This window comes from Camellia sinensis, chromosome 1 (assembly GCF_055761805.1).
Source record: "Camellia sinensis isolate YWXY chromosome 1, ASM5576180v1, whole genome shotgun sequence".
In the NCBI taxonomy this organism is placed as follows: domain Eukaryota; kingdom Viridiplantae; phylum Streptophyta; class Magnoliopsida; order Ericales; family Theaceae; genus Camellia; species Camellia sinensis.
Window position 1 is genome coordinate 39,524,284 of NC_138961.1, and position 12,830 is coordinate 39,537,113.

General features: G+C 32.9%; 1 protein-coding gene across 1 annotated transcript; it reads right to left on the reverse strand.

Annotated features, from left to right (window-relative positions):
* Positions 1–6,388: 6,388 nt before the first annotated feature.
* Positions 6,389–11,912, reverse strand: LOC114268741 (large ribosomal subunit protein uL10). The gene is made up of 5 exons (XM_028209953.2): positions 11,264–11,912; positions 11,051–11,119; positions 7,378–7,476; positions 6,912–7,304; positions 6,389–6,793 (listed from the first exon to the last, which is right to left on the reverse strand). Exons 1-5 carry the CDS (start codon positions 11,519–11,521, stop codon positions 6,653–6,655), a joined length of 960 nt encoding a protein of 319 aa, XP_028065754.2. The 5' UTR covers positions 11,522–11,912; the 3' UTR covers positions 6,389–6,652.
* Positions 11,913–12,830: the final 918 nt, after the last annotated feature.

Genomic DNA, 12,830 nt, shown 5'->3' on the forward strand with positions numbered 1-12,830 from the left:
TTCTTTATATTGTTACTACATACTAGCCACAATGGAAATTGTGAACCATATACTATCTCAATGGTAAATCACAAGTTATAGTAAATCATGTGTTCTCAAAGGATTTGCTTCATGCTTGTTTAGTCTGTGATAATTGCATTTCCAGGGTTACAAACTTCCATTTATTTTCAATTTCCCAAGTACTAAATGTGTTTTTGCAAACATCACATTTGTTCCCAACTATGAATTTTCTAATGAACTGGTTTAAGTGTGAGGATCTATTGACATCATATGCAAATACTGAGAAAGTGGTTTTCCCTGAGATGTTAGTATAATAATTATTATTGTTATTATTATTATTATATAAAATTGTGTGTGGTGCTCTAGTCAACAAGCCTTCAAAGGACAGCTCAGGAAACCAAAACTCTGAATGGTGCTAAAAATGCAGCCTTCATGTCAAGAACCAGTGGCCTGGTGCTAATATTTGGCATATGTTGACGCCCATTTGTGTAATGGTTATATGGTGTGAATCAATAAATCTTGTATGCTTTTAAGTTTCACAAAGGTCACTTTGATGTTGCTCATGTTTGTTCTTGCTTCTTTTGTTTGTATTTGACATGATCACAAACCATTAAAAAAACTAGAAAGACAACACTTTATGAATGCTGCTGGAGCAGATTCAGGCTCAATGAAAGGTGTATGACTTGATTTTGGGGTGTATTGTGTTTGTATACTTGTATCTTTTGGGATGTGATTTATGGAATGTTGTATTTATGTGTTTCTTTAGAATGAAGTTACATAATCTATAGAGAAGATTTGTTTCTTTACTTGGGCTACTGTTTCGTCTTTGTTTGGGCTGCTGTTGCTGATATGCTGTGCTGATGAACAGATGTTTGGATTAGGTAGTCTTAGGAAATTTGGATAACAATGATTAAGAAAAATAATTGATTATTCTGTGATGTGCTGATGAACAGATGCTGATATGCTGAGTTGTGCTGTTTAATGCAATTGTTAACAATGATTAAGAAAAATAGTTGATTATTCTGTGCTGTGCTGATGAACATATGCTGATATGCTGTGCTGTTTAGTGCAATTGATAACAATGATTAAGAAATTTGGATCAAAATTGACAGAAAAATAGTTCATTGGAAATGAAATGGAATATTTTAAATTAGATGTCAATTTCTTAATCATTTTGTGAAGAATGAGTTGATTATTCTGTTTGTTGATTATTCTGTATGAACCAATGTTTGTATTACCTTTGTTGTTGCATTGTCTGACTTGGATTCCTTATCATAAATGTTATATATTGCAAAATAAGGTTCAAGAGCTTCATAAGCCTTCTACAGAAGAAGGGCCAACATCTATCAAAGATGTTGTTCATGCTTTTGGTCCAGAATGGCTTCGTAGGGTAAGAGGGCTTGGATTTGAAGCATTGCCGTCGAAAGTTGATGCACAAGAATACCAAATCAAAATATAAGAAAACTAAATCAAAAATTGCTACTCTTAGAACAAGAACTTCGAGAGATGAGAGCTGAAATGTTAAAAGGAAAAAGGCAAAACGAGGTAAAAAAAATGAAGAATGTGACAATATATGTTATATATATTGAATCTTCATAGAAGTTTTAAACAAATTTCAATTAAAACTTGTAGGAACCAAGTGAAGATGCAACGGGCAAGAAACATTCTCATAGAGAAACTCAAGTAGCTTTTTCTAATTCTTTCTTTTTTCTAATTTTATGAAAAGAACTACACAGTCCATAGACTTCTAATTTAAATTTATTATCATAATGGGTCTCATGTACATTTATTAAAATCATAGTTGCTTGTCACATGTGCTTCCCATCTTAAACTTAAGGGTGTAAATTGTAAAGTGGTCTGTCAAATAAGGAACTGCTGCTTGAGTTATGAACTTATGATATCATTTTGGTTTGATTTAGACCATAATCTAGCAATTGAATTTGGTTTATAAGGCACGCACAACATTATTCTTTATTTTTAAGCATTGTAAATACAAGATCCATTTCTTTATTGTAAGTATAATTCTTAATTTAAGTATGGCTTGATGATCAAAGATGAAACAATCATCATCTTGATGTAATCAGAGTTATATTCAAACATGACATGTTTCAAATGGTGTTTTCATATTAGCTTCTTACTTGTTGGCAAATTTCTTGGAATTGTCTACTCCACCTTTTCAAGTATCGCAACGTTTGTAGAAAAGAAAAAATTGATTAATACTTGTAGGAGCTAAGCAAAGGGGCAAATGGACACTTACATGAAAAAACCCTGGTAAACTTGCACATTTCTCATGCTTGTGCTTTTGCTTGCTTGCTTTTCTACTCAAGCTTGTCATTTTGCATATGGATTACATTAAGATTCTAAATTTGAGTAAACTAATGCTTCTTGCCATTGTATTACAATTTTTTTAGGGTGAGGAAAATGATAGAGGTGAACATAGGGTGCACGGAGGTGGTGAACGTAGGATGCACTCACAACAAAATATTTGAATAAATTTTGTATAGCATTATTAATTTACTCATTTGCATTTTTCTCGTGCTTGTGCTTTTGTTTGCTTACTTGCTTTTCTACTCAAGAGCTTTTGTCAAATTTTCATATACATCGCACATCGTCTACAAAATTTGAGTAAACAAATATAACTTGATATTATATTACAATTTTTTTAGGGTGACGAAAACAGTGAAGGCGATGAAGATATTTGGGTAAATTTTATATGGCATTAATAATAACTTTAATTTTGTCTTCAATTCATTAGCTTATTTTATGTATTGTTTTCATGATAGTTGCATGATGCAAATGAAATTGGAAATGGTGGATCCTTGGACAATGCCAAATGCAAATTGTTAAATTGGGATGGAACAAAGGTGGTGGTTGCGGAAGGCACAATTGCATCACCAGATTCTAAAGCATTGGTACATCACGTGCCTTTTGGCCCTGGGTGCTGGAAAGTATGGATTAACCATGTCATAGTCAATGCGCCATTGTTTCGCTCTAATCGTGAGATGTTTGTGCTTGAAGGTGCTATTGGAAGAATGTTGCTTGGCTGACCCATTTCAATAGCTTTGACTTTGAGTAGAACTAACATCTATGGATAGTTTTTGAGGACTTTGATGAATAGATTTCTATAATTTGCGAATAGTTTTGGGTAATGTTTACAAACTTATATATGTATAGTTTTGGATGGTTTATAACTTTTTGGATAATTTAGAACTTAAGGATAGTCCTTTTGGATGTTTAGAATTTATATATTGATAATTTTTGAATGTTTATGATTTATAGATATAATTTATTTTTCATGGTTGAAATGATATTTTGGTGGTTGATTAATATTGTGTGAAGCTTGTTTGTAATATTAGATTGTACAAAATAGGTCAAATATGGAATCTGCTGAATTAAAAAAAAAAATGCACATTCTACGGCATGCAAATTAAGTCATTATATGAAATATTCTACAACATTCCATGTACGTCGTGATATGCTCTACTTATCTACAGCAGGCTGAGCAAGTCGTTGTATTATATATTTTACGGCGCACATTCAGCGTTGTTGTTTGTCTCACTAATTAACGGCGTGCAAACGTAGTCGTAGAAAAAGTAATAACGATGCACAAAATCTGCCGTTAAGTAGTTTTTAACGGCGTACTATAGCATATCGTAAAAAAAGTAACAATGACGCACAAAAGCTATCGTTAAATAGTTTTTAACGGCATACGAAGTATGTCATTGAAAGTAAATGACTTTCCATGACTGGTTATAATATGAGGTGCGCGTGCGCATCATAGTAGGGTGCGCGCCGTAAAAACCCTTTTTCTTGTAATGTGCAACTGAGGGCTCCTGCTTGTTCACAGTTTGGTGAATCTGCCATAGGATCTCTAGGTTGATGTGATGAGCTTTCTTCCATTAGTTTTGAACTAGATTATAGCTGCATTTGAAGGTCTGGTTGCTTGGGTTTAACTTGGGCTTGACCAACTTTGGTTTTGCTTTTGGGGTCCTTTGATTGGTATAGGCCAATTTGTGTGTTGGCTTTCTTCAAGGTATTTGAATTTGTTAGGTGTTGGGATTGGGCCAAGTGGGTCTTGACTGTCTTTACTCTGGATCGGTTTCCTTCCCTGTTTGGTCACTAACATCCAAGGCCCAAACGTTTCTTCCTCATCATGTTTTTGTTGCAGGTTATCGTTAGTTGCAGAGTTACCTATGATTTTTTTCCCCGTCGTTTGATTAGTTGAGTCCTTGAATCTACACGCTTCCTTATGGTGATCAATTTTGCCACAAAGAAAGCAGAATGAGTGCAAAGATTCATACTCTATGTTATAGTATTTACCTTCTAATATAAATTTGGACTTCAACGGTTTGGTGAGATCTATTTCAATACAGATTCAAGCAAATTTCCCCCTAGTAGCCATTGTTGTCGTCTAGTCAATTTTGAGAGGTTTACCAAGAGACTTAGCAATTGCAAATAGAAATCTGTAGTTGTGGAATTACTTCTCTGTTCACCCTCCTCCTCATCAGATGACAGGATTTCAACTCTGTCATCAAAGATGTAATCTCTATTTTTGACTATGGTTAGTGCTTCCTTGAAGGATTAGGTGGGAAAGGTCGCCCAAGGGAGGAGTCCTGCATGTTAGGTGTTTCCCTTCGTACCTCAGTTTCCATGTCTATCATTTGCTCCATCTCTTTTGCCTCCATTAGGTTCATACTCTTAATCTTCTTTGTGCTCCTAATCAAATGATTTCCTTCCTCAGTAGCTTTTTCAAGGTTTGGTGAATCGCGTTGGTTAGCGTTACTGTCGAGGAGATTTTTCGGCATCGCTTTTCTCCTCAAGTTAATTATTTGCAGTAACTACAGGTATAAAATTGTAACTATTTGAAGTTACAATTTTTAGAATAATGCTTGGACCCCCTTTTGGGGGTCACCTCTCATCCCCCTTTGTCACGTGGCGGGTGGTGATTGGAGGAGTAGGAAAAAAAAGAAAAAAAAAAAAAAATGTAACCAATGAGAGAGAGAGAATCAAAGGGGTGAGTAGAAAAGGAGGGATGAATCATTATTGACAATTTTATATAACTATAGTAACCCCAACAAAAATGCCTACATGATAGAGAAACAAATTAGATATCCCAGTAGACTAGTATTCCTTTACCTAAAAAGCAAAACTAAGGACCGTTTGGTTTGATTTTAAAAATAATTTTAAAATATAAAATTTTTAAAAAAAATCAAAATTTAAAAATTTATTTGATTGTATATTTTGAAAGAAGAATTTGACTATACGCACCCATTACATATCAACCCTTAAGTTATGTCATTTTTTTAATTTAATTATGACTAATTTTTTTTCCTTTAATCATGACATTATTTTATGAGATCTATGGTTATAGTTGATATGATATTTGATTATGATTTTTTTTCTTCTAATTATAACTTAAAAAATATGAAATATTTCATTTCTTCTTTATATGCACATCTTTTGAGGAGATGTACTAGTCTTTCACATTTTGAAAATGATTTTGTAATTTGTGAGTTTTGTAATTTGATATGATTTGTAATGTTTTTTATAATTAAGTAAATAGGTGTAAAAAAAAATAATTGATTAATGTGCGATGAGAATGAGAGAGGGAAGAAAAAAAATAATTGATTAATATATAAAATGTGAGAGAATGACAAAAAGGATAGAAATAGTAATGAAAAACTGTTTTGAAAAAATTGTAAAACATACAAATTTTAAAATAATTTTTTTTAAAATCTATAATATTAAAATTTTATAAGATAAAAGAACATATACTATTATCATAATAGAGTCCTCTAAGATTTTCACAAAAAAAAAGATAATTTTTATTAAGAAATTTCTCTAATATGTTCACATCAAGAAACCTTAACTAACAAAAAAAAATCTTCACCCTCTCCTACTATATCAAGTTGAATATGCTAATTTTTTTCAAATTTTAAGTTTTGAGTTCTCAAAATTTGATTTGAAAACTAACCAAACATTTTTAACCATAATCAACAATAAAAAAAACTTACCGCTGTGCAAACCAAAATAATCAACTTCAAAATCAAAAGAACATCACAGAATATTCTTAACCATGGTTTTCTTGGGAACAAATAAAATTGTGATGAGGAAGACTAACGAAGTTCAATTTGCTTTTCTCCTTCAACCCCATGATCCCATATAAAGAAGGAAAATTAAGACGTGGGCAGGTTTAAGGAGCCTGGAAAATCAAGAGGAGCAAGGGCAAGAAAGAGGAACCTAGGACTGACCCTGTAACTGACGGGACCGATTACCGCCAACACCACCAGTCGGCTGAGTTATCAGTTGTTCTTGAAAGGTCAAATGATGCACCAAGAATCCCATACCTATCCAAAAACATCCAACAATTTTCCATTGCAAGAAAACAAAAGAAACAGAAATATAATAGAGCTTCACAGCCAGGGCTTATCCATAAATACAAAGACATGAATGGCACACAGATTTATCAAACGAACAATTAAGGAACAAGATAAAAGAAAAAACAAAGAAGATCATGGTCTAAATATTAAAACTTGACTAAGTTACAATCCATTCAAAACAACAATTCCTACGTTACTCCAATTCAACAAAAGATAAAAAAGCAAACAGACGGATAACTTTGAAAACACCACACCATAACAAACTTGCTAAATTAATCGAACAGACTGAAACCCATGTCATCATCAGACTCCTCCGCTGGTTCTTCCTTCTCTTCCACAGCAGCAGCAGGAGCAGAACCAGAATCAGCAGCAGCTGCAACAGGAGCCACAGCAACAGCAAACTTGGTCGGATCCTGCAATTTTAAACCCAAACAAGTCATTATTCTGTGAAAAAAAGAATATCGTAAAAAAAAATAACATTTCTGGAGGAAAAGTAATAATATTATCCACTAATTGGCAGAATCATTTTACCTCGAGGTACTCCTTAACTTTGTCTGCCTGGGAGAAGGAATATTCAGTTGCAACTGCAACAGCCAAAACATTTTTGTAGGCATTGATGAACATGTGGGGTGCAGCTGCAAGAGTTGGGTAAGAAACAGCCAATGACAATGTAGTGACCATGGAAATTCCAGCAGCAAACTTCTCCATGAGATCATCTTCGGTCATATCAAGAACCTCTGGGCTGAAGACTGATCCGTTGTCATAAACAGACAAGACAATAAGACCATAAGAGAAGGGGCGAATGCCAAGTTTTGCAAGGAGGGCAGCCTCAGAAGACCCCACTTTGTCACCCTTCTTGATAAGCTCCACAGGGGTAATAATCTCAACAGTACCCTTGTTAATTTTGGTTGGAATATTGAGCACCTGGAAGGTAAGAGAGTGAGAAATGCAACACCAACAGAGATAAAATTTATTAGAAACATTTAAGGCTAAAGACCTGGAAGAAAGATGTCTGGGAAGGGTCTAGTCCAGTGTTTCCAGGAGGGACAACGACATCACAAGGAGCTACCAAACCAACACGAGCAGGAGCTCCAACCTGTTCAAAAAAGCAGAGATCTTTACGACTTCGGCAAAACATACAAATCACAAGACTTAATTTACCAAATGTAATTAAAAATTTGCAGTTTTTTGCTGAAAGCAAATGTAATATAATTTTCATATTCTTTACCATGAAAGCTACTCTCACTTTTAAGTGAACTGGATATGTGAATCAAAGTTCGGGTGACATAACATCTCTACCAGTATCAAATAACAAAAACTATCAAAATAATAACCAAGTAATTTTAATCCTTGCCTCACTTTTTTAGTAACAATAAGGAGAATAAGATGAATAAAGGAAAAATTGAATTAAAGTGGGAACAACACAAAGTAGTAGCATTTCCATGGAGATGTGAGTTAGAGTGACAGTTGTGTCCCATGCAACATCTTAAACTTGCCACAACTCTCACTTGTACTATTGGATAGAGACTCAATTAGACCAGCGATGTTGTATGGGACAAAATGTTGAGCAGCTAAAAAACATGTAAATAAGATAAATGTTGCTAAGATAAGGATGCTAAGGTGGATGTATAGCAAGACTAGAAAAGATTGAATGAGTATATTCGAAAATAGGTGGGTGTAGTACCGATAGAAGATAAAGTTGAGAGAGAATAGATTGAGATAGTTTGATCATATACAACGGAAACCAACAGAGGCAGTAGTGAAGAGATGCAATACAGCGATGATAGATATGTTACTGAGATGAAGATGCTAAGATGGATGTGACGCAAAACTAAAGTAGATAGAGTTAGGAATGAATATATTCGAAAATATGTAATAGTAGTACCGATAGAAGATAAAGTTGAGAGAGAATAGATTGAGATGGTTTGATCATATATAGCGGAGACCAACAAAGACAGTAGTGAAGAGATGCGATACAGTGATGGTAGCTGGTAGTGTTAGGGAAGGGATAGACCTAAATTGATGTGAACTAGTATAGTAAAAAGATATATAAGGCCTCGTTTGGGAAGGCTCTGTTTTAGCCAAAAAGCCAAAAAATTACTAAATTAGCCAAAAAGCCAATAACCCATACCAAAAAGTCAGATTCTCTTTTCTCTCTACTTTTTGCACATCTTTTCGTAATTAGCCAAAAAATCATCCCAAACATACTAGTTTTTTTTAGCTCATATTTTAGCCAAATAGCCAAAAAGTTACTAAATTAGCCTGTTCCCAAACGAGGCCTAAATCTTTTTAATTTAACTAACAAAATGGCTTTGAATAAAGTCCAGTGGAGAAAAATGATTCATGCAGCTGACCCCATTTGATGGAACTCAGGCCCCGTTTGTTTGGGGTTATAGGGAGGGGATTAGGTTTGATAGTGAGGTAGAACTACTATATGGGGTATTTGTTTTGAGAGATGGAGAGAGGACTCCTAATCCCTTGGTATTAGTAAAGGCCTTGGAAGGGGGATTGGGAAGGATGAGGTAGAGATAGTATTAGAAAAATAGTGAGAGGATTAGAAATTTTTTTATTTTTTTTATTTTTTATATATTGAGAATTTTTTAAAAAATATTAATGTTTAATTTTTTATATTTTTTTATTTGTTTTACTATTTTATATAAAAATAATTTAACAATTCCTACACTAACAACTATCATAAAAAAAAAACACAATTTTACTTAATCCCCTCACTATCAATCCTCTCACTAACAATCCCCTCACTATGAATCCCCTCCATTCTACCTCTGAAAACAAACGGAGCCTTAAGGCTTGGTTTTGGTTTTGGTTTTGGTTTTAGTTTGGTTTGATTGAGGATTTTTCTTTCCGTTTAGTGAAATTTCAAGGTACTCAGTCAAATTTATTTATTTTTTTGGTCTGACTAGACTAGAATGCCATAAAAATTAATAAAATTTGGAAATACCTAAAACATAGAAATGATAAACTCATCGAATGCATAGACATCTCACAAATGATCGCATCAATAGTTGCAAACCAAATGTTCCACGTTCGCAACTATAAATACGAACATTTAATAAGACAACTTTGCTAAAACTCGAGTAGTTTCATGACAACTCACGTCAGATATGGAACTTTGAATATTGAGAGATGCCCTTTAATATTTTTTCCAAAATTGTTTCAAGATTTTTACTTTACTAGTTGTTCTAAACTAGAAGGCTTAAAAATTAAATAAAATAATTGGACCAAAATTGGAATAAAAACAGTTCACTAAAACCAAAAAAAAAAGTGAATTTTTTGGTCTATTCCAACTCAAAAAATTGGTCCAATCATTTAAATTTTTAAGGTCTAGTCTAATAGAACCTAAACAGTAAGAAAAACATACAAAATCATTTGGAATTTGGCTTAAAGCAACTTTTTTGCTCAAAAAAAAAAAAAGACAAACCGACAAAAGCCATGCTTTGCACACCCATGGCTTTTTAGTGGGAAATAATTATTTCATGAGAATGGCAGCTATTGTGATGCTTTTTAGAGAAATCAAATTTTTTTTAATTTTGTGGAAAATTGGCCTGCCTAGCAAATAATGTTTAGACTTCTTAGCTTTTTTAACTGAAAAAAGCCTAATAAACTGGCTTCAAGCCAACTCCCAAATGAACTTTTGGGGGTTTTTAGCCCAAAAAGCTAAAAAAATGAATAGTGCGGCTCTTCCATTTTTCCACCAAAAAGATTATAAAAAAAAACCAATAAAAATTTAAAGTAAAATAAAAAGATGCATTAGAAATGTATGGACACATTGGTCACTTTGCACAAAAATGACCAAAGCTACTAATGTCACCAATGACCCTTAGAATAAAATCTACCATAAAAGCCAAAAACCGCCAAGTATTACCATTGGTTTTTCGTTCCTTTTTAAGCAATAACTTAGCTTTAAGAAAACCCCCAAATTTGATGACGAAGTGCACAAAAATCATCATCGATCCTTTCATCAAATGTTCATCAAATCAAAATAAAGTCATTTTTTCATCAATTTGAGAATTTGTCAAATCCTTCATCAAAAATTGAAGAAAATTTAAAAAGATGTAGCATTGGAGATGATTTTCTTTATCAAATTTGATGAAAAGGGAAATTTGGGATAAGAAAGTAATTTTTTGAAATGATTTGATGAAAAAATTGGAGTAATTCATATCAAATTAAACTTTTGGTGTTGTGTTGGAGACGCTCTTAGTCAACACTTGTAACCAACTTCTGTCTATTAGCAAACTAGTTAGGCAAAGGACATACTAAACAAAAATTATGCTTAATGTATATGCATAGAATGTAATAATCATTAGTCATACCAACTATATTTCTTCTGCAATTTTCATAATTATATATTGTTTTGGTTAGTCTTTCATAATTAAATTGTTTTTGTTCTTGGAAAAATTTGATGATTTGTTAATAACACAAGGATTGAATTGCATAAAAAAATATATGGGAGTTCAAATGAAACATATTTTTATAGATATTGTCATGTTGATAGAGATCATCATACAACTAGATTCAGTGGTATGAACTGAAACCAATCAATTTATCATCTTCATGCACAAAATGGTCTACGTATAACAATCAATATACCTATAATCACAATAAAGCATCAGCAAGACAGCATTCATTAACTCAAAAGTCCAAAATTTCACCTTGTACTTGGCGACCTCTTCGCTGACTTCCTTCAAATCACCCTTGGTGAAAATCAAACCCACATTTCCCTGATTCCCATAACAACAACACAATCATAATTAGTAATCAATGACAACATAACAATCTTATAAATTTTTTAAAAATATATATATATATATATATATAAATCAATTGAAGGTAATGATAGAGATCACAGAAGCTAATTCTATTACCTGGAGGAGGGGGATGAGATTGAGGAAAGCTGTGTTGCCAGTCTTCTCAGTATGAATCCTGATAGACCTCTTCATCATAGTGTTCTTACCCATCAAAACCACCGAATCGCCACGCAGACCTTTGCGAATGTTCTGCAACTGGTTCGATCCGACATTATCGGCCGCCACGATCAAGATCTGAGAGTACTCCTCGAGAAGTTGGCACAGTTTGTGATCGTAAGCGATCTTCTTATCAGCCTTGGATGTTTTCACCGCCATTGATGCTCGAATCTACTGAACTATTTATAAAAAAATACAGTGCCTATATGAACAGAACAAAGGAAAACCCTAAGCAAAACCGAGGGCCAAGACAAGAAGCTGAGAGCTTTGTCAAGGCGGACAGCGAACGGAGCTGTCGCTTTAACCTCCCTCTACTACTGCTACCTTCGGATTGAGAGGTGTGAGCTGAAGAGAGAGAAAAACCCTAGTTGCAGTAGAAATGAGAAATAGGGCTCTGCGTTGAATTTATAGGAGGAGATGAAGAACGTTTGTTTTGACCTAAATCTGACGGTTCAGATTTAATGTTGTTAGGGTTTAGCGGAATAGTTGGGCTTTGGGTACGATGGGCTTTTTTTGATGGCCCGGCAAGATGGTCCGAAAATGTGTATTTGTTTTTCGTTTCTTTTCCCGTACTTTTGTAACTCCAAAAAAATTATGTTTATTTTTAAAATTCACTTTTTAAAAAAAATTTCATATTTTTTTTTAATTTTTACCGATTTTTTTAATATTTTAAATAATTTTTTAAATTTTTAGACACACTTAACATAAATATACTTCAAAAATAAAATATTTGTGAACTTTCTTTTTTAAATTCACTAAATACCAAAAATATAAAAGAAAAATACAAAATCTAGTATATTTTTTGTATTTTGTGTATTTATTAATTTTTTAAAATATTTTTTCACAAATATTTTACTATTTAGATATATCTAAGTAAAGTGTATCTAAAAAAGTTAAATAAAAATGCTTAAAATTTTAAAAATATTCACTAAAATACAAAAAAATAAAAAACTCAATTTTCAGAAAAATGAATTCAAAAAACTCAAACCAAACACACTAAATGTCATTTTATTAAATATTTTTTAAAATAATTCTATGTACTTACTTTTATCTATCTTGAATTTATTTTAAATGAGATTGTGTGATTATGATTTAATTTGTGTGCTATGGAATGATGTAGAGTTCATGTGTAGAATAAATCTGAACTATAATATGATAATTTGGATAATTTCTGGGTAGTTAAGTCTAGATTGATAGCATTATTATAATTTTTTTAAATTTTTTTTTAAATTCATAAAATAATGTTAGGGATTCTATCTTGTTTGATTTCTAATTATTTGGTGGGGCTTATATGGGATAGGTGAGAAGGTTGGTGAAGGCACTAAGGCGATTAAAGGAGTGTGAAGAAAGGGTTAAAATTGTTGGAAAAGGCTGGGGGTGGAATTGGGGTGACAAGAGATGGTGGAAGATGAGGTATCGATGCCACCTCTATTGCTAAAGAGGGGTATCAGGGAGTATATAAAATTTT

Coding starts and splice junctions, on each gene's coding strand:
- LOC114268741 (XM_028209953.2), bottom strand. CDS start 11,521: ATGGCGGTGAAAACATCCAAGGCTGATAAGAAGATCGCTTACGATCAC. Junction 11,120..11,263: donor ATCTCATCCCCCTCCTCCAG/GTAATAGAATTA, acceptor TATGGGAATCAG/GGAAATGTGGGTTTGATTTT. Junction 7,477..11,050: donor AAGAGGTCGCCAAGTACAAG/GTGAAATTTTGG, acceptor TTTTTTGAACAG/GTTGGAGCTCCTGCTCGTGT.